The sequence below is a fragment of the Lolium perenne genome, chromosome 4, assembly GCF_019359855.2.
Source record: "Lolium perenne isolate Kyuss_39 chromosome 4, Kyuss_2.0, whole genome shotgun sequence".
Lineage (NCBI taxonomy): Eukaryota > Viridiplantae > Streptophyta > Magnoliopsida > Poales > Poaceae > Lolium > Lolium perenne.
The window spans coordinates 46,052,576-46,073,139 of record NC_067247.2 but is presented as its reverse complement, the minus strand read 5'-3'; the positions used below and the strand labels follow the sequence as shown (position 1 = coordinate 46,073,139).

At 43.0% G+C, this 20,564-nt stretch overlaps 1 protein-coding gene and 1 non-coding gene across 2 annotated transcripts; both read right to left on the bottom strand.

Annotated features, from left to right (window-relative positions):
- Positions 1–2,313: 2,313 nt before the first annotated feature.
- Positions 2,314–4,440, bottom strand: LOC127292367 (small ribosomal subunit protein uS19). Its single transcript, XM_051321747.2, has 4 exons — positions 4,305–4,440; positions 4,067–4,218; positions 3,913–3,970; positions 2,314–2,764 (listed from the first exon to the last, which is right to left on the bottom strand). The coding sequence occupies exons 1-4, from the start codon at positions 4,305–4,307 to the stop codon at positions 2,516–2,518; spliced, it is 462 nt and encodes a 153-aa protein (XP_051177707.1). The 5' UTR covers positions 4,308–4,440; the 3' UTR covers positions 2,314–2,515.
- On the bottom strand, positions 2,955–3,040 carry LOC127297775 (small nucleolar RNA Z102/R77). Its single transcript, XR_007849463.1, has one exon. It is a non-coding gene; the product is annotated as a small nucleolar RNA Z102/R77 (small nucleolar RNA).
- Positions 4,441–20,564: the final 16,124 nt, after the last annotated feature.

The window sequence follows — 20,564 nt, the reverse complement described above, 5'->3', positions numbered from 1 at the left end:
TGTGCAATTCCTTCACGCACGGTGCAAGATTTTTAAAAGCGGAGGAGCCTTTACTTTGGACTCTATCCAATTGGCTTTATTTACAGGGTGAAATTTTATTACAGCCTATGGACGTTGTATTGCCAAGCAGAGAAGAGATTGATCATAGATACTCTTGAATTTGATTTGATTCCGGTTCGTGCAAGCATGCGTGCCAACAAACAGGTACCTCTGCTTATACCTGGGCATATTTTGGGCCGGGCCTAATAAAGCCCAACGCAAAAAAAAATAGGCCTAGGCCTAGAATTTCAGCCCAAGCTCGGCCCATCACATCAAATATCCATTGGGCTTTCGGGCCTCGGGCCGAGCCTTTTTCTTATTTGGCACATTTCTCAAGCCCAGACCCGGCCCAACGCAACCATCGGGCCAAAATCTTCGGTGCAGGCCCGGCTCACAGCCATGCTCAGGCTGGCCCATGCCCAGAAATTTCGGACCGGGCAGGGCTTCCCATGGCCAGGTATAGTCTGCTCCTTGGCTTATAAAAATCTTGCACCGTGAGCGACGGTGTCGCAGCTGACAATGCCGGCGCACATGGTCGCCACCGGTGATGAACGGGAAAGTATGCGCGTGCGGGCAGGCCCAAAGGCAGCAACGGTCTGGCAGGAGTGCGGCGATCTGCGTAAGCCTAACCAGTAGCTGGAAACATTGGCCGAAGTTTAGTCTAATCCACACTTGATCGTCTCTGCAACTGCTGAAGCATGCGGCTGCTAGTTAAATCAACAGGACCATCCTGGCACTAAATGCAAGCCCCACGAATAGCGCCGGGCCGGGGACTAGTGGCGCTAAGAGCAAGTATAATACTACCTCCGTCCCAAGGAATAAGGCGCACGCGTATTTCAAGACGAACTTTGACCATAAAAATTGAGCAACACAATCTTAATTATATTATATGTAATTAGTATCGTTGGATTCGTATTGAAAAGCACTTTCTAATGATACTAATTTCATATAAACAATCTTTATATATTTGAAGTAATTCTTGGTCAAATAAAAAACACGTAAAACGAGGGCGCCTTATTCTTTGAATCGGAGGTAGTAAGTCTTAATCAGCTGGCTATAAGGATTAAAATAATATATTTATGCTTAGTTGGAGGAGAGAGAAGAGGAGAGAGAAGAGGAGTGGGCTCTCGTGCAAGAGCCAGTTCTAGCATGTGCTCCTAGGCACTTTGTGAGAGTGAAATATGGGTCATCCATTGATAAAGTAGTACATGATTATAGCTCACTATTATACATATTGGCTCTATGTTAGCTACAAATGACATGGCACATGACTTATAGCCAGTAGCTGGCTATAAGCTGGCTATACTATTAAACTTGCTCTAAGCATGTGAAACTGATTGTTTCTCGTCAGGGGAGATTGAGCTGGACAACAACGGTTGTGTCTACCTGGCTTAGCCTATTATATTAGCAGTGCTGATTGTCATGCGTGTGCACGAGATATCTCAGTAACTTAACTGCCAAAATTATGGCTGTGATCTCTATCCGGAATAAACATCATAAATCTGAGGAAATGTCATAGTGTGTAAACTATGTCTTCTATACGTAGATGGCCATGAAAGGAGAGAAAACAGATCGTAGCTTCCTGTCATAATGAATATCATTTTAGGATATGGGACTCATCAATATAACAAAACTATTAATGCCCTCAAAGTTTGATGAAATATAGACAAAGAGATTAATGGCCAAGGTGGAATCAATATCCAAAGCCATGTGTATCATGAGATAGAGAAGTACTCTTTTGTTTGTGTGTATGAGGAAGGAATATGGAGGATTAAGGAAACCCAAGATTAGAGATCTTAATATTGTCTTGCAGAGATCTGGTAGCAGATTGTTCAGATTGTGGAGTTATGTGGGGAAGTGGCAGGATGCGCATTATGGTTATCGGTGGGGTAGATTTGATGACAATGTCCCAATGGTTCAGAGATTAAACTTCAGAGGGTTTGTTGAGTTCTGAACATGAAACCGTAAGACTCCAATTGCTGTATGGCCAAAAATATTTTTTCTGAAAATTCTTACATGCTGCAATATCAAGTGGGTGTGATCAACCCAAGATAATGAAATTCTATTGCTATCACAGTTCTTATGCAATCGATTAGATCATATAGATACCCAAACAACACAACAGTTGTACCATCATCGAATTCAGAAAGGGTTAGATTCATAGCGACAGCACAAAAAATCTCAATTCTAGAAGAGCCATTTGGAATATCCTGACCATGTAACATAAATTTTGGGCTTCCTATCAAAGAGTAACAATCATACGAACAGATCCCATGAAGGAAAGATAAACTGAGACAGATAACATTCAGCATAGCTTAGGGTAACTTCAAAATCTGGAACAGATTAGTTCAAGGTTCACACACTGCTGCTCCTTAAGAGGGACGGTATACTTAGAAACTCAGAACCAAGAGTTACTACATAAACGAGATAATAACACTGAATCCTCGAGCTCAAAGAAAGCCATTCCTGATAGTTCTCACTTGAGGGGAATGAACCTTGAAGAGTGGGTGGCACCAATACCGGGCCTCCCGTGCTTGACTGGCTTGTAGGAGAGGGAGAACTCCGCCAGGTAGTGGCCAATCATCTCAGGCTTGATCTCAACCTGGTTGAACATCTTCCCATTGTAAATCCCAACAAGGCTTCCTATCATCTCTGGCATGATGATCATGTTGCGGAGGTGGGTCCTCACAGGCTCAGGCTTCTCACCAGCAGGGGCATTGCTTTTCTGTTCACACAAGACATCAACAGGTGAGCTACTGATATTTTCGTAAAGATTACATGATGTAGCATGAGTGCACAAATCAAATTAGAGATTGCAGGTGGAAGTTGAACGAAACAATTAGTAACGGGTAACCAAATACTAACTCAGCACATTCACACTATAAAAGAGACAAAGCTAATGGTCAATCAGTAGAGATGGATCAGATAGAGCTAAATACAGAATCGCGGCCATCATGCAGACCAATCAATCCAATAGGTATATTGTATCATCATCTCAATCTCACTCACATAGCAACATAAAAAAACAGATATTAACACAAACAATGAATTCCAGATAAAGAATAGAAAAAACAAACAACTTAGAACAATAGTACAAGGCAGTGATCAAACAAAACAAGCAAACAAAGAAGCCATCAGAAAATATCTCATTTAACAAGAAATACTACATACACAAATGAACCTAGAAAAACTATATTTTAGTGAAATAATGAACATGTATCCAGGCTACTGTTCACTGCAGATATTTTAAACAACAATATATTAAATATTTATGTGGTGAAGCAGAGGTAAATTCAAAATTAGCAGGACGAAATTGCATGTTAACCTACAGTACTATAGTTAGTAGGGCAAAATGGAGAATCCAACGTTCCAACAATGCATGTATCCAACACAAACAAGACTGGACGCACAGTGCTAGAAAACATGTTCGATAGATCAATATAGCTAATTAGCTATAAAACAAACTAACAATAAAAAGCTGCACAGCAGTGGCTATTTAACAAATCTACCACTTGATGGTACACTTACTCACCAACAAGCAAATAGCAGGGCAAATGGTGAATACAGCATACTAACATTGTACCGACACAAAGAAGACTGGACGCACAATTGGTACTAGAAAACCTAAGCATGTTCTGTAGATCCATATAGCTAATTAGCTATGAAACGTACTAACAATAATACAACGTTCTACAGCAGTTGCTAATTAACAAATCTACCATTTGATGGTAAACTTAATAACTAATAACTCAGTCGTGACAGCGAAATAACATAAGTGGAGCAGGGTACAATCAGATCTACAAATCTAAGCAGTCAACTACACGATTCACAACCGAGCTCCAAGCAAATGTCTCAAGCGCACAAATCACTCACCGCCTTGCGCAGCTTCTTGACGAGCGCCATCGGCTTCCTCTTCAGACCCCTCGAGAACCTGTTCAATCAAAACACAAACCATGGACGCGAACCGGATCAGACAAAGCACGGCCGTTACGGGACAGCAGCAGTAGATCGAAGCTCGAAGAGGTACCTTCTGCGGGCGCGCGCAGGGAAGAGCTGGACGAGGTCCTCGCTGGACATGTCGAGGAGCGCGTCGAGGTCCACGCCGCGGTAGCTGAACTTGCGGAACGTCCTCTTCTTCGGGCCGGCGGCCGCCAACTCGGGGTCGATTTCCGCATCCGCCTGGAAAAACGAGGAACCAATCAACAAGAGAGGAGGGGGGGTTGTGGAATCGAGAGGCTAGGGTTTCGGAAGAGGCGCGCGCTCACCATGGTCGAAGGGAGGGAGAGCTGGAGCTCGAGCCGAAGGCGGGCGGCGCTGCTTGCGGGACGAAGAGGAAGCGACGGCGGCGGCGGCTAGGGTTTAGAGACGGAGGGCTCCCGGGAGACTATATAGTGGTGCGCGCATGCGTGGTGTTCTAGGGTAGTTTCCCGGGCCGAGGCCCGGCCGGAGCTTACATTTGAGCAAGGCCTATGACGAAGCTGAACACTGTGGGCTTAAAAGCGGGCCAGAAATTTATAGCCATTTACGTCACCATGTAGCCCATCCAACAAGACGGTTACAAAAAAAATCTGATACAACGAAATGATGGAGTAACTAGGCCTGCAAACACAGAAAAAAAAACTAAAGTAAGAGAAAATATAACCAGGGCGCTAGGGCTCAACAATCTCGCCAAAGCCGCGTCTAAACTTTCCGTTTGTAACCCCACCATGGCTCTCATGATGGACAACTTTGAGAAAATGTTTTTGTGTTTCCTGCACCGTCGTCATGTGCGACAATTGGCATGGACAACGTTCATATATCCTATGGCGATAGTGACGCAGCTAAAACTCTAGAAGAGGCACTAAAACAAGATATGAAAAGAAGGAAAAACGAGGCATGAGGGCAAGTCCGAGACACCATTGGCATTGTTGAGGAGAACTTCGGTGCGCAAAAGTAATGTTGAATGGGACAACGTCAACAAACTTCGGCATGTTCAAGTCAATTGCATGTGCATAACTCTGAGTGGTTCGAGACACGGAGCATGGATGATCATGGATCAAGCAGCTCGCGTAGGCACACATTTGCAAGCCCCAAAGCATCAAGGTCAAGGTTCCTCACATTCTAGTTCTTCTCACGGGGCGGCAAGTCTAGGGACACGATGCCATTAGTTGGCGGGTGTCATCGCCAGGAGAACACCGTTAGTGCACTGGGAGGATGATGGTGTGGAGAACAAGGGGAAGGGCGGATGGGTGGCGTGGGAAATGTTTTGGAAATGAAATTGTCGTTATATGTTGTGTTGTAGTGCATGTCACAAGGTACAGCGCGCCTGAATAACCGTGATTTTTGGTTGATTTCTTCTCTCATTAAGTTAAGACTTTTGATACAATAAATTATCCATGCCTCTGCATCGGTTATCAAATCGATGTGTTTTTGGTGAAACTAACATGAAATCCAGCGAGACATACTTTATATTTGTCAAGCTGCAGTTCAGCTTTTAGCCATGGAAACACGATTGACGATTCGCAAAACCAACATAAAATACGTTTGAAATCATCATGAAATCCACTTAAATACATGTTTCTCGTTTGTGAACACGTGCACAATCTCATGGAACTAGTCCCAAGCCACATAATAGTTTTTTCTAGATAAAAATCATATAAATGCCCAACTTTAAATTAATAAAACCAGAGATTTAAGATTAGCAGGTAAACAGTTCCAAAAGCATACAAGTAAAAATGACAACGGGGGCGGCCTCCCCACTAACACGCGGCAGACACAACTAACAAGAAGCACACAAAGGTAGAAGGTCATCAGCTTCAGTGGTCGGATTATGTCGTAAGCTTCTTGGTTTCATGGCCGCGTATAGCACCCTTAGCTCCCGCGCCATCTAGTTTAGACCCTTTTTTTTGCCTTGAACTTGAGATGCCACATAATAGTTGACAAATATTTTTCCATGAAGCGCACGGTATATCCACACAAAATGTTCAGGCTAGCTTGGTGTGAACAGGAACCTCAGCATTCATGTCCATGTTCAGGCTCATTCTCACTTACCTCGCTATTCATGTTCTTCGACAGTGAAGTGAGCAGGATATGAGCAAGCAATCAGATTGTATCGTCCGATATATCAACGTCACACCGCCGACGAAATGCAAACACGAAGTGCACACCTTATACTACCCCTATGAGGAACTTCGAGAGACTGAGTCGAAGAAACTGATCCAACGGGTCTTGAAATTGACGAAGTCACCACGAACGCCTCACTGTCGATGGGAACATCGCCTCCCACTGAAAAATATTCCACCTTTTAATGAGACACCAAAGTGTTAAATCTAAGATTTGAAATCTGGTGGGCTAGAGGTGTCACTGCCCTGCTAACCATCCAACCACAGGTTGGTTCTCGATCGTGCTTCGATTTGAGATGCTAGAGTGAGTTCAAGAATAGACATATGCATGTGGCAGATAAACATGGGTTTATGATATAGCAAGTATGCAAGTGTGGAAAGTTTATCTTTGCATGGTTAATGACATGAGTAAATGGCGATATTTACTAAGTTGGGTAGTTCTCGATTCCATGAATGGAATCGATCCATAGTGATGGTTATTGGGAAGTTCCCATTCTTAGCTAAGCTTTTGGCATATCTGTATGGACCTGCCAAGAGCATCTCATCCATCCTTTTAAGTGTTGGTGAATATATATGGCTTGGTTTCATGTAGTACATTGATATTTCCGATCAGACGCACCAAATTGCAATGCATTTGTTCGATATTTGAGATCTCCAACAAGAAATGAGTTCTTCATTGTCACTCAGAGGCGGTCGTGCTAGGGATGAACCAAGACCATGCAACTACCAGAAAGCCTCCACGCCGCTCTCGGTGAATCCTACGCTGCTAGGAAATATGCTATAGGCTCAGGGTTACCACCGACGCACCAAAAAAGGTGCACGCCGGTGGTATTTACCACTGGTGCACATATTTTATGGTTCGCCGGTGGTGCTAAAATTCCGTCGACGCAACGAAGAAACTTTGTGCCAGGGCCCAGGGATAAGGGTCGACCAGGGTCCGGGCCAGCCCAAAAATTAGAGATCCTTACCGTCGGCGCATGGCGGTAGGGTAGACTCCGATTTTTCCTCCACACCCCCCTATACCTTTTCAGTTTTTGAAAATATAAAATAAAATGATAGAAGTTTCAAATAATAAAATACTTCGAGATGGCCATGTATTATGTCATCTAGTTTCAATGGCAATTTTAAAACATGAATTTCCATGTATATTATGCAAAATAACATCATGTTTTGGTAAAACGGCATTTCTGGTTGCATACGACCTCCGATGGGAAAGTTTTTATATCAAAATGTATTTATGCAAAAAATTACACCCGACGACAATTCCCTCCGGACGTTTAGATAATTTTTAGATTCCTCAAATTTGAAAAGGAAAACAGAGTTCTTTAGGTTTTGATTTTGATGAAAAAATAAAAAATTCTCCCCGGCGCACCACCATATTGGGTGCGCCGGTGGTAACCTAGGGGACAACGGCCTGATGACCTCCTCTCCTTGCTCACTTTCTCTCCGCCTCCTCTCCACCTTCTTCCTCCTCCTCCTATTTCCTTTTTTTCTTCGTCCTCCTCCTCTTTCCATCCTTCTCTTTTCTCCTCCTCCTCCTCCTCCTCAAGCCAGCAAGCACCTCCTCAAGCCGGCAAGCACCTCCTCAACCCGGTGACCTCCCTCCGGGGAGTAGCTCCCCAAGTCGGCGACCTCCCTTCGCTGACCACCTCCTCAACCTCGTCGGGACCTTCCTCCGGCGACCCTCCGACGACCACCGATGTCTACGCACGCTTCTATTCTTGTAGACAGTGTTGGGCCTTCAAGTGCAGAGGTTTGTAGAACAGCAGGAAGTTTTCCTTAAGTGGATCACCCAAGGTTTATCGAACTCATGGAGGTAGAGGTCAAAGGTATCCCTCTCAAGCAACCTTTCAATTAAGATACAAGTAGTCTCTTGTATCCCCAACACACCCAATACACTTGTCAGATGTATTGGTGCACTAGTTCGGCGAAGAGATAGTAAAATGCAAGTGATATGGATGAATATGAGTGCTAATAACAATCTGAAATAAATATGGCGACGAGTAAACATGTAGTAAAACAGTAAATAAACGATGATTCAATGTTTAGAAACAAGGCCTAGGGATCATACTTTCACTAGTGGTCACTCTCAACAATGATATCATAAAGGATACATATATATATAAGCACTTCACTATGCTACTCTGAACGACTCTCCGGTTGGATAGCGAACACTAATTCATTGCGTAGGGCTGCAAAAGCAAACCTTAAAGATGTATTGCCAAGTACTAATGAACATCCCACGATGTACTTTGAGCATTCATAGAAGGTACTAACACACCACAATTTCATAAAGACATCCAACTCAAATCATAATTTAGTGCACAAGTATTCTGTGAAATATAGCCTAAGAGACCCACACGGTGCACACACTGCACCTTTACACACGTGGGACAAGGAGTCTCCAGAGATCACATAAGTAAAATTCACTTGAATAGCATAACGACATCTAGATTACAAAGCTCATGGTCACATAAAGATCACACCATGGGAGAAAGAGATACACCACATAGCTACCGGTAGAGCCCTCAGACCCGGGGGAGAACTACTCACTCCTCATCGTAGGAGTCAGCAACGGTGATGGAGATGGCGGTGGAGTCGATGGAGATGGCTCCGGGGGCAATTCCCTATCCCGGCAGGGTGCCAGAACAGATACTTTTGTCCCCCGGATCTTGTCTGCAATGGCGGCGGAGCTACGGAACTTTTCGTGGATGAGGCTGGTATATCTAGGGTTTTTGCGTCGGGGGCTTTATATATGCGGAAGGGTGAGGTCGGTGGAGGCCTGGTGGCCCTATACCACCCCTAGGTGTGGGCCAGGCCAGGCCGCGCCTAGGCATGGTCTGGCCACCCTGTGGCCCCCTCCGTCTCTCCTCCGGACTTCGTCTTCGTTACGGAAAAATAAGATCTTCGGATTTTGTTTCGTCCAATTCCGAGAATATTTCTTGTACAACTTTTCTGAATACAAAACAGCAGAAAACAGGGAACTGGCACTGTGGCATCTTGTCAATAGGTTAGTGCCAGAAAATGCATAAAAGTGTCACGAAGTGTAAACAAAACATATAGCAATTGGTGTAAAACAAGCATGGGACATCAAAAATTATAGATACGTTTGAGACGTATCAACCACCTCCTCAACCTCAATGGCAGCCACCTCCACAAGCTCTCCGGCAACCTCCCGTCTGGTGACCCACCTTGATACCTCCGATCTGGATTACGGATTGTAGTATGGTAAAAAAATTCCCTAGAAGATCTAGGTTTAATCGAACCTTGGGAAGCACTGTCAAATGGTGTAAATGAAGGAAACGTCTACAAGACTTTGCTAGTGTATCTTATCTTCAGCTTATCGGACCTATCTAGTTTACTTTTGAGAGGGTTGTGTTCAATGATGGAAATAGGTCAGGGTTAAGGTTCCACTTGCAGCTATGCGTACATATATAAATAAAGCTCAGGTGTGTAACAGATGAAATATAGATAAGAGATATGTGGGTAGCACATCCGTAAATACCCTTGCCCCTAAAGCCAGAGGTGACAAGAGCCTAATGGTCCAACCATTGTCCTCACAGCCACAAGCAACAACAGTTATTAAGTAAATACATACCAAAGCCTTAAGCTAGATGATTGTGCTATGATCCCGAATGAATCACTAAACATGTACCGGTACTTTCCCCTTTCTGTCACTAAGGTTTCACGCGTACATGCCGTTCTCCACTCATCCCACCTCTTCCCTTGATCCTCTCCAATGACATGGGTACTTGAAAATCATCAAAGACGAGGCAAAGAAACAAGGATACAAGATCGCAAAACTCATATAAAATCCTTACACATAAACATAAGATTAGATGCACATAGTTGTTGCGAGGATTCACCCCAACCCGCAACCAGTGAGGACTACTCACACATAATATCAAGATCAATATCAAACATAGAAATCATTGTGCAAAATACTTAGATTGAAATCACAATATTCTTATAATGGTCGCCAATCTCAATGAGATCTCTATTACAATGGTGATGGCTATGGCTATGAAGGAGATGGGGGATGGAATGGATGCACTAGATGAATGGATCTCCTTTGGTGTGTTGCAGATGGATCTGGTGGATGGCGGCTTTGTTTGGCGACGAATGACTCTCTGTTTGGCATCGGTCTCTTCACGACTTTTATAGAGTTTGACCTCGGGAACGCAGTGGCACACTGTACGGGCGGGGCTTGCCCGTACCGGTGCCCGTTAAAGCCCCTGGAACCGCCTTTCCGAGCGTAGTCAACTTTGCCATGCTCCTGACGCAATTTTCTTCGGTAATTGTGGGACCACTTTCCATTATGACGTGATATCCTGCACAACATCCAAAAATAGAAGAGATCGCACATCTTCGCATTGATTAGGCATTAGTGGCAAGTTGAGAGGCAAACTTAGTCAATTTATTGACTTAGCTAGGGGTTTAAACCCGATAAAATATGGCGTATTTCACAGCCATCAACTTCCCCAAGCTTAAACTTGACTATTCTCGAGCAAGAAACAAAGAACCATAAGGAACTTGGCGTTTAAACCAAAACAATGAGAAAACAAAATCACTTACAAGTGGTAGCCTTATGAGTCCAGCACTTCTTCCATTTGAAATCTTAGCATAGTTTGAGAAGTGCCAAGAATATGATACAAGCATTGGTAACTCGAGACAATCACAATAAAGATTATAAGTATGCATAGCTAGTTTTAGAAACAATCACTCTAGCTTAAATAGTTAACTCTCAGTTTGCCAAGGAACACTGGAAGTTTATTATCATCAAATTAAGTATGAGCATTCATGTCTAAAGAGGTATAAGCAATGAAGTATCTTAATTACGCCCACATCAATCGATCAAGGCTATCAAAACACTTAATCTCCATTCATTGCCTTTGAAGAATATAGTCATCTAACAGTAACGAGTACATGCCAAGACTTGGGATTGATATCTTTCAGATTGATAGTTTCCAAGTAAAAAATCATGAATGACTTTATAGTATTGTGACAACCATGGGGCCAGTGGTGCTAGTATCCCAATGGTGTGCGCAACGGTCATGTTGACAAGCATAAAGCAGTATCAGACACTAAAGCATATGTTGACACACGTAAAGAAATATCTCATATTTATATATAACCTTACATCTTGGCGTAAACTCAGCTACCACTGGACTTCAATTCCATCAAACAACTCCTATCAAGAGTGCTATAAAGTCTATCACAATGTCTATGGAGTTAAGTATCTTCAAAGTTAAACCCTTAAGACAATTGGTCATCATACAAGTCATACTTTTAAGACTTCTTTTTGTTGTACTTGTTTGGCAATATTGTTTCCAAGGCAAGACTCGGTTAAATAGATGAACTAGAGTAAGAACTTTCATAATTAACTAAACATACAAATAAAGCTCTACTCCAATTGTTTCAAATCACTCCCACTGGTACAATATCTTAACAAGTCTACTGACTAGCATAAACAATTCAAACTTCAAAAGTGGGATACATAAGACATACCTCTTGTAGATTACTTCAGATTTCTCTTCCTTATGTTGTGTTCCTTCAAAACACTTAGTAGATCTCTCTCATAAATATTATCAAGCAAATAGGCATTAGAAAATTTAGCTCTTTCAAGAACAAGGATAAAAGAAAAATATTTTCGTATTTTTGTGAATTGGGATAGAGAGGGAAAAGAAACAAGAATAGCGAAAAAGTAAGGAACTAAAACAAACAAATGAAAAGAAAAATAAACTAAAACGAAAAGCAAATAAAAAAGCAAAGTGTTGGAACAAACCAATGCGAGTGTTTAAAAGCTCTCTCAAAGAGTTGGAGTACAAATTTATTAAACACAAATAAAAACGCTCGAGGAACACATCCCCAATCTTAGGCTTTTGCAAGCCCTCATGGTGAGCTCATTGTGGTGGAGGATAATTCACATAGTTCCATTGGCTGCTCCAATGAGACATTTGGGAATTGAGTTCGGTGGTGTTGTCTCGGAGGTTGATGGTGAGGTTGCTCAGGTTCTCAATGCTTCCTTCGAGCGCGTACATGTCCTGGTAGGTGGCGAGGTCATGGAGTGGTTGCTGCTCCTGTTCCGGCCCTTGAGGTTCTTGTTCAACCTCTTGTCCTTCTTCTGGTTCATCTTGTTGTGGGGGTAGATATACCTCAACCTGCACATCATAATGCAAACGCCTTTCCTCAAGAGAGAAAAGACCATTAGGCAGAGGGGCCGCGATCGGATGATCAGCTCCCGGTATATTGAAGTAAAATCTACCATCTACTTTTCCGATCATACCACATGCATTCAGAGTAGTAGAACCAAGGCGGCAAGGGCCTTCCAATGCTCGTAAAGTAATTACATCAAGATTAAGCGCCTTCTTGCCAAGACGGTTATGACTCCACCTCTGCATACGGGGCCACGAGCTTCAAGTGCTTGGTGGTGCAAGTAGAGAACAAGAATGGTACCTAAGTTTGGGAGGAGGTTGCATTCTGGGAATGCAGCTTTTGCGAGGACCATCATGTCCTCCTCATTAAGTCTTGTGAAATTACCTCGTGCCTGCAAGGTGTTAGCAATAACATAGTACAAATAATGAATAGCAAGGCACTCAATAGTATTTCCCCGAGGGAGTGTGCTAGGTATTCTCATCCTAGAAAAGTACATGCTAGGTGAGGGGTTCAAAGAAAATAAAGCATATATAGCGGTTTGTGGTGGCACTGTTCTCAAAGCCAAAATGGTTGCACCACTCATCCAAAGTCAAATCATACCCACGGTTCATTAAACGGAAGGATATCAGACCGCCTCCAGTAATGGAGTCCCTCTCCTCTCACCTCTCCTCCCACCGCACCAATGGCGCTGAGATCTGATCAACTTTGGATCCAAGATGGACGGGATTCTCCATTGGGACTTCTCCCCCGGCCTTGTGGTCGAGGCTCAGGTGTGTCATCGCTTTGGATCTACGGCACACTTTTCTCCATCGCCGACCTCCAAGGAATTTTTTCTGGTGGTCACGTTTTCCTCGGCTTCTTTTGTTCTCTCGGAAGAATTAGTTGGTTTGGCTCTACAATGCTGCATTGGTGGGAATCATATTGGTTTCAATATCTGCCAAACAAGTGATCGTTGTTTTCGTTTCTCGGTGGCATCTAATAAGCTGGGGCATTTCATCTATGGGTTACAAGATAGGATTTGGCTGGATTTTGTTTGTAATTTTTCACTCTATCGTGGAGTATCTCAATCTGCGACTGGTTTTATATTGCCAAGATCCTCAGCATGATCTTTATCAAAGCAGAATCTTGCAATGGCTTAGAGGAGTCCGACTAGGTTGAACCCTAATTTGGAGGTTTTAGAGTCTAGTGCCCTTGCGAATCAACTTTCGTCTAGATCTAAATCAACAAAGTTTCGTCTGGTTTTGCCTGCTCAAAAGGTGATGATGAATCACAAAGTTAATAACCAATCTTTGATGTCACATTCTAATGTCTAATGTTCTTTCTGGCTAGATCACAACAGTTAATGTCTCGACTAGAATTTCTTTTGGCTTATTTCATGCAAGTCTGGATCAATGGGGTGATTTACAATTACCCAATTTTTTTGGAATTCATCCCAGAAAGGTTACTTCTGTGATGAAGGATGTGACTGCTTCAAAACCTTCACATAATGAAACATTTTCTGGGTCTGATTATGCAGGCAAGGGCAACTCTTCTGTTCCAGATCATGATTTCTCGTCTGCTACTGATTTATCCAATAAAGTTTCAGTGGACATCCTTGAACATTTGGAGGATTTACGTATTGCCAATTTTTGTGAGGCTGAAATTATGCAAATTCTTGATCTGCCGCTTATCCCGCCTAAAGAGATGGTTTTCAAAATTCTTGGCCGTTGTTCTCGTTGTGGTTTGTTGGATCATCAACGGTCACATTAGCAGATTGGGCCGCATTTGTTCTAACTGAATTACTCATATTATGATGTGGCCGCCAAAATACAGAAAGTGTTTGGGCTCTGGTCACACTTTTAGTTCTTGCCGTATGGGCTGGCGTTGCAGAAGGTGTCTCAAGCTGGGCCATTGGGCTAAAGACTGCACATCTCGGTGGGCTCAAATTTGGAGGTTCAAGGTCAAAGAGGAGTTCTCTCTATCTCACCAGCCAAGGAAGGTTTGGGTCCAGAAACGGAAAACTGAAGAGTCGCCATCTAAGGAGGATAGGTCCGACAAATTGATGAAGCAGATATATTCGCCTATTAATGCAGTTACCTTTATTGAGCCTACAAAGGATTTACTCCCTAGGGGGTGGAACTTCTCCTTCCTCCTCCTCCTTGGTGCCAAACATCGTTCCCCTCACTACAATGGCGACTTTTCCAGTCAATACGCTCGCCTTTCTCCCTAAGGGTATGATGGTTGATCAAGGCCCGGCTGACAGGAAGATCTGCACCGACATGGTTGTCCCTACCATTGTGCCTCTACAACATGACAGATTCATCATCGTAGAGACGGACAGATTCATCCCGATTCAGCATCGCCTGGAGATGCGCCTGGAAGTTCGAGGTATGATCGACGAGGCGGGTTTTACTGTTGGGATTCCTATTTCTGTGCCCTCGGGTCCTTAGTTGTGCTTAGTTTTCCCCAGCTCGTTAGTTTTTCCTCAGTTTTTCCCTCCCTCTAGTTTGAAACCCCTCGCAGACGCTCGGACGGGAGGGTTGCCGTCAGGTCAGAGGCCTTACCGTTACCGTTAATCTGACGGGTGAGACTGCACAGAGGGCAGTTCCTCTCTGACCCGTCTCGTGCTGACAAATGGGGCCGCTCTATAGGGCTGTCGCAGCCAAAGACCAGTGGGGTCATCTATTTTTCAGGAAAAGTCATATATTGCCGCTCTGAGGGGCTGCCGCAGCCAATGACCAGTGGGGTCGTCTATTTTTCAGGAAAAAACATATATTTGCCGCTCTGTGGGGCTGCCGCAGCCAATGACCAGTGGGGTCGTCTATTTATTTATAGAAAATCATATATTGTCGCTCTGTGGGGCCTCCGCAGCCAATGACCGCTGGGGTTGTCTATTTATTTAGAGAATATAATATAGAGCCGATCTGTGGGGCCGCCTCAGCCCATGGCAGGTGACTATTTTCGTAGCTTAATCTAAAGTGACTCTTATGTTAAACATTGTGCATAATATATAGAAAATAGCTAGATCTCTAAATATATAGAAAATAGCTAGTAGATCTCTAAATCGATGCATATGAAGCTACATATATATTCTTGGTCATAATCCCCTTATCTAAAGGGGATGGATGCGTGGCTTCACGTCGTCGTCACTTTCATCGTCAATATCTTCGTCGTCTGAGTAGTAGTACTTCCTGCAAATTGTTCTATCGAACACCTTCACTGTGAGCACATCATCGCTTTCATATTTGAAGTGTACGTAGCAGCCGAAATCCACACCGTGCGCGATGGCAAAATTCTCCCAGCCCTTGTCGAGATACATCCGGCCTTGTCCGTCAAATAGGACCTCCACGGTCCAGAGACGAGGACCGCAGTCAGCTGCTCGCAAATACACCTTAGCTGGCTCCTGGCCGTCAAGATAGTCCGCAAACTTTTTTGGGAGTGCCTGCAAAGAGATCGAGCGCCGATCGTTTGAAATTAAAGGTTTTTTTAGAACATGCCCTTAATTAATCACATGCATCATATATGTGGGAACGCGTACGTACCTTCTTGACCAAAGGGTCTTCATAGATGACGATGAAGAACTCCTCTATGATCAATGGCAGTGTTGACGGCGGTGGTGGTGGCAATGATGATGATCCACCACCCCGGCCGCCCCTTCCCCTTCCCCTTCCCCTTCCGGTCCGCGTCCGAGACGTGGAAGCCATGGCAATGGATGATCAAGTGTATGTGAACGAAGAAGAGAGAGGAAGAACCTATTGACACAAGGGATGGCCGTTGTGGGTGTTTATAAGGGAGAGATGACCGTTGTAGGGGTTTACACAATAAATTAAGGAGGAGGTGACCGTTGTGGGGGTTTACACAATAATTTAAGGAGGAGATGACCGTTGTGGGGGTATATATCTCAACAAAAAAGTAATGCGGACTATCTTGACGGAAATGGAACTTCGTGATTTAGTTTATCATTTTACCGTGAAAAGTAATGCCTAAAATAAATGGTAATTCGTGATAGTTTATCATTTTACCGTAATGGCTACAAGAAATCGGTGATTGTTCATCATTTTTTGCGTGAAAAGTAATGGCTACAACAAATCGGTGATGGTTTATCATTTTTTGCGTGGAAAGTAATGGCTACAAGAAATGGGTGATGGTGTATCATTTTTTGCGTGAAAAATAATGGCTACAAGAAATGGGTGATGGTGTATCATTTTTTGCGTGAAAAGTAATGGCTAAACAAATTGGTGATGGTGTATCATTTTTTTGCGTGAAAAGTAATGGCTACAACAAATTGGTGATGGTGTATCATTTTTTGCGTGAAAAGTAATGGCTACAACAAATTGGTGATGGTGTATCATTTTTTGCGTGAAAAGTAATGGCTACAACAAATTGGTGATGGTGTATCATTTTTTGCGTGAAAAGTAACGGCTACAACAAATAGATGATGGTTTATCATTTGGGGATTTTTTGCGTGCAAAGTAATGGCTACAAGAAATGGTGATGGTGTATCATTTTTTGCGTGAAAAATAATGCCTAAAAGAGTTTATAATTTAGCTCGTGAAAAATAATGCAGAAAACCAAACTTTAGCGTACTGGGTAACCGCCCTTAAGAATACATAGAGGGTGGAAGCTAACCGCCGACAGAGAGAAAGAGGGTGGTGGCCCCGACCAGAGAGAGAGAGATAGGGGTTATCCTGCCCGTTAAATCCTACGATCAACGGTCGGCGGGCACGATCCGCGTGACATCGGCTAGACCAATCAGGGCAATGTTGGGCGTCTGATGACCCACAAGTATAGGGGATCGCAACAGTCTTCGCGGGAAGTAGAACCCAATTTATTGATTCGACACAAGGGAGACAAAGAATACTTGAAAGCCTTAACAACGGAGTTGTCAATTCAGCTGCACCTGGAAACAGACTTGCTCGCAAGAGTTTATCAGTAGTAACAGTTTTATAGCAGTAGCAGTAGTGAAATAACAGCAGCAGAGTAACAAAGACAACAGTAGTGATTATAGTAAACAGCAGGATTAAAATACTGTAGGCACAGGGATGGATGACGGGCGTTGCATGGATGAGAGAAAATCATGTAACAATCAAAGCAGGGCATTTGCAGATAATAATAAAACGGTATCCAAGTACTAATCAATCAATAGGCATGTGTTCCATATTTAGTCGTACGTGCTCGCAATGATAAACTTGCACAACATCTTTTGTCCTACCAGCCGGTGGCAGCCGGGCCTCTATGGAATCTACTGGAAATTAAGGTACTCCTTTTAATAGAGTACCGGAGCAAAGCATTAACACTCCGTGAACACATGTGATCCTCATATCACCGCCTTCCCCTCCGGTTGTCCCAATTTCTGTCACTTTGGGGCCTCGGGTTCCGGACAACGATACGTGTATACAACTTGCAGGTAAGATCATAAAGCAATGAATATCATCATGAATTGATAACATGTTCAGATCTGAGATCATGGCACTCGGGCCCTAGTGACAAGCATTAAGCATAACAAGTTGCAACAATATCATAAAAGTACCAATTACGGATACTAGGTACTATGCCCTAACAATCTTATGCTATTACATGACCAATCTCATCCAATCCCTACCATCCCCTTCAGCCTACAGCGGGGGAATTACTCACACATGGATGGGGGAAACATGGCTGGTCGATGGAGAGGTGTCGGTGGTGATGATGGCAATGATCTCCTCCAATTCCCCGTCCCGGCGGAGTGCCAGAACGGAGTTTCTGGTCCCGAGACGGAGTTTCGCGACGGTGGCGGCGTACTGGATGGTTTCTGGCGACTTCGACTTCTCGTCTCGCGTTTTTAGATGGAAACCCTTAAGTAGTCCAGAGGGGGGCGTCAGAGGCTGGCCGAGGGGGCCACACAGTAGGGCGGCGCGCCCCCCTCCAGGCCGCGCCGGCCTAGTGTGTGGGGGCCCTGGGCCTTCCCCAGGCCTACCCTTCTGGCTCCGTGAATCTTCTGGAAAAATAAGCCCTTCGACATAAATTCCGGGGATTTTCCTGAAAGTTGAATTTCTGCACAAAAATGAGACACCAGGGCAATTCTGCTGAAAACAGCGTTAGTCCGTGTTAGTTGTATCCAAAATACACAAATTAGAGGCAAAACAATAGCAAAAGTGTTCGGGGAAGTAGATACGTTTTGGACGTATCAACTTCCCCCAAGCTTAGCTTATTGCTTCTCCTCAAGCAATTCAGTTAACAACTGAGTGCGATAAAAGAACTTTCACGAACACATTCATATGATGTAAATATTCTCATGATATGGCAAGTACTTAAGCAATTCATAATAAGATACATGCAAATAAAATCATCTAACAGCTATGTCAATCATGGAAAAGGTACCAACAAATTAACAATAAGCATCATGAATCACGTCTATCAGCAGGATTGCAATGTTCATAGAAGGATATGATAAAGTGGTATCTCGCTTGCCCGTATTTGTACAGCAACACATAAATGCTCGGGCACCTTTGAAGTTCATGGGAAGACTGGAAGTAGAGATTATCAAAGATAAAAGCATCAAAGTTATACCACAGTTAATCACATTTTGGGACAAGCATATTATACTAAGAATGATAGTCGTGCTCTCAAGAAAGTGCTCAAAGAAAGGATGGAGACTCAATGTAAAAGTAAAAGATTGACCCTTCGCAGAGGGAAGCAGGGATTAACATGTGCTAGAGCTTTTCATTTGTAAAACAGGGGTAAAATTATTTTGAGAGGTGTTTGTTGTTGTCAACGACTGATAATGGGTACTCTAACTACCTCGTCAACCAAACTTTCAAGAGCGGCTCCCATGAAGGACGTTATCTCTACCAGCAAGGTAAATCATCCCTCGTCTCTTTTGTTTACACACGTACTTTAGTTTTATTATGGATGACACTCCCCCAACCTTTGCTTACACAAGCCTTGGCTAACCGAATACTCGGGTGCCTTCCATCAATCACATACCATGGAGGAATGTGTATTTGCAATTTAAGTTGCTTACTGATAAATCAGGGCAAAACATGTGAAGAGAATTATTAATGAAAGTTGATTAATTGGGGCTGGGAACCCCGTTGCCAGCTCTTTTTGCAAAATTATTGGATAAGCGGATGTGTCACTAGTCCATTATGAAAGTCTGTCAGGAGTAAATGACAAGATTAAAAGATAAACACCACATACTTTCTCATGAGCTATAAAACATCAACACAAATTAAAAGTATTTTGAAAGTTTAAAGGTAGCACATGAGAATTTACTTGGAATGGTTTGAAATGCCATGCATAGGTATTTATGGTGGACACTCTGAAATAACTTGGTTTTCAGGGGTTTGGAAGCACGAGCAGCGTTCCCGCTCAGTACAAGTGAAGGCTAGCAATAAACTGGGAAGCGACAATCAAGAGAGCAGTAACTGTCATAATCATGCTTGCGACAAAATAAATTAACGGAGGCATAAAAGTGATACAAGAACTCTGAGGTAAAGTAAATCATCGAGGCTTAATTGACTTTTGTTCAGTCATATGCATGCGTGAGCATGTGCCAGGTTGATTCAAGTGAATTATTCAGAGGAGGATACCACAATGTCATATCTATCTATGAATAAAGCAATGCAAGCAAATATTTATGACATGCTACTCATATTAATAAATTGGAGCTAATCATGAGAGATCATGAACTACTAGACTCTCTTAAATGACATATACCTCACATGAACCAACTAAGCATGCTCACATGGATGAGTATATGTACAAAAATGAAAACAAATAGAGTTCATACCAGCCTCTCACCACAGTCGGATTGTCATAGATCGTCATTATTGCCTTTTCACTTGTATAGCTTGAATAATATGAAATGAAAGCGAAGCTCCAACCACCGAAGACCACTGAATTCCAAAATGAACTTTACAAAACCAAAGAAGAACAGCAAATATTTTTGGTGTTTTCGAATTGGAAACAAAAACAAAAGGAAAAAGGCAAACAAAGCAAAATCTTTTTGGATTTTCTTATAGCAAACTAACGATAGCAGATAAAGCAAAATGAAAGCAAGAAACCAAAATAAACAAATGATAGAGAGAAACAACAGAAATATTTTTGGTCTTTTTGTGTTTTAGGAAAGAAACAAAGCAAAAACAAGAAAATGAAAACTAAAAGAGTCACATAAACACAAAGCAGCAGAAATCTGCCAAACTTGACAGCAGTACAGTAATCGATTTTTAAGAAATTCTTCCGCTGCCCATCTCGAAAAGTGTTCAACTAATGAAAGTTAGATAACAACCTGGGGAACATGCACAAAAA

Excerpts from the sequence above, each read along its gene's own strand:
- LOC127292367 (XM_051321747.2), bottom strand. Across the intron at positions 3,971-4,066 it reads CCTGCGCGCGCCCGCAGAAG|GTTCTCGAGGGGTCTGAAGA; the intron begins GTACCTCTTCGA and ends TTGATTGAACAG. Across the intron at positions 2,765-3,912 it reads TCAAGAAGCTGCGCAAGGCG|AAAAGCAATGCCCCTGCTGG; the intron begins GTGAGTGATTTG and ends TTGTGTGAACAG.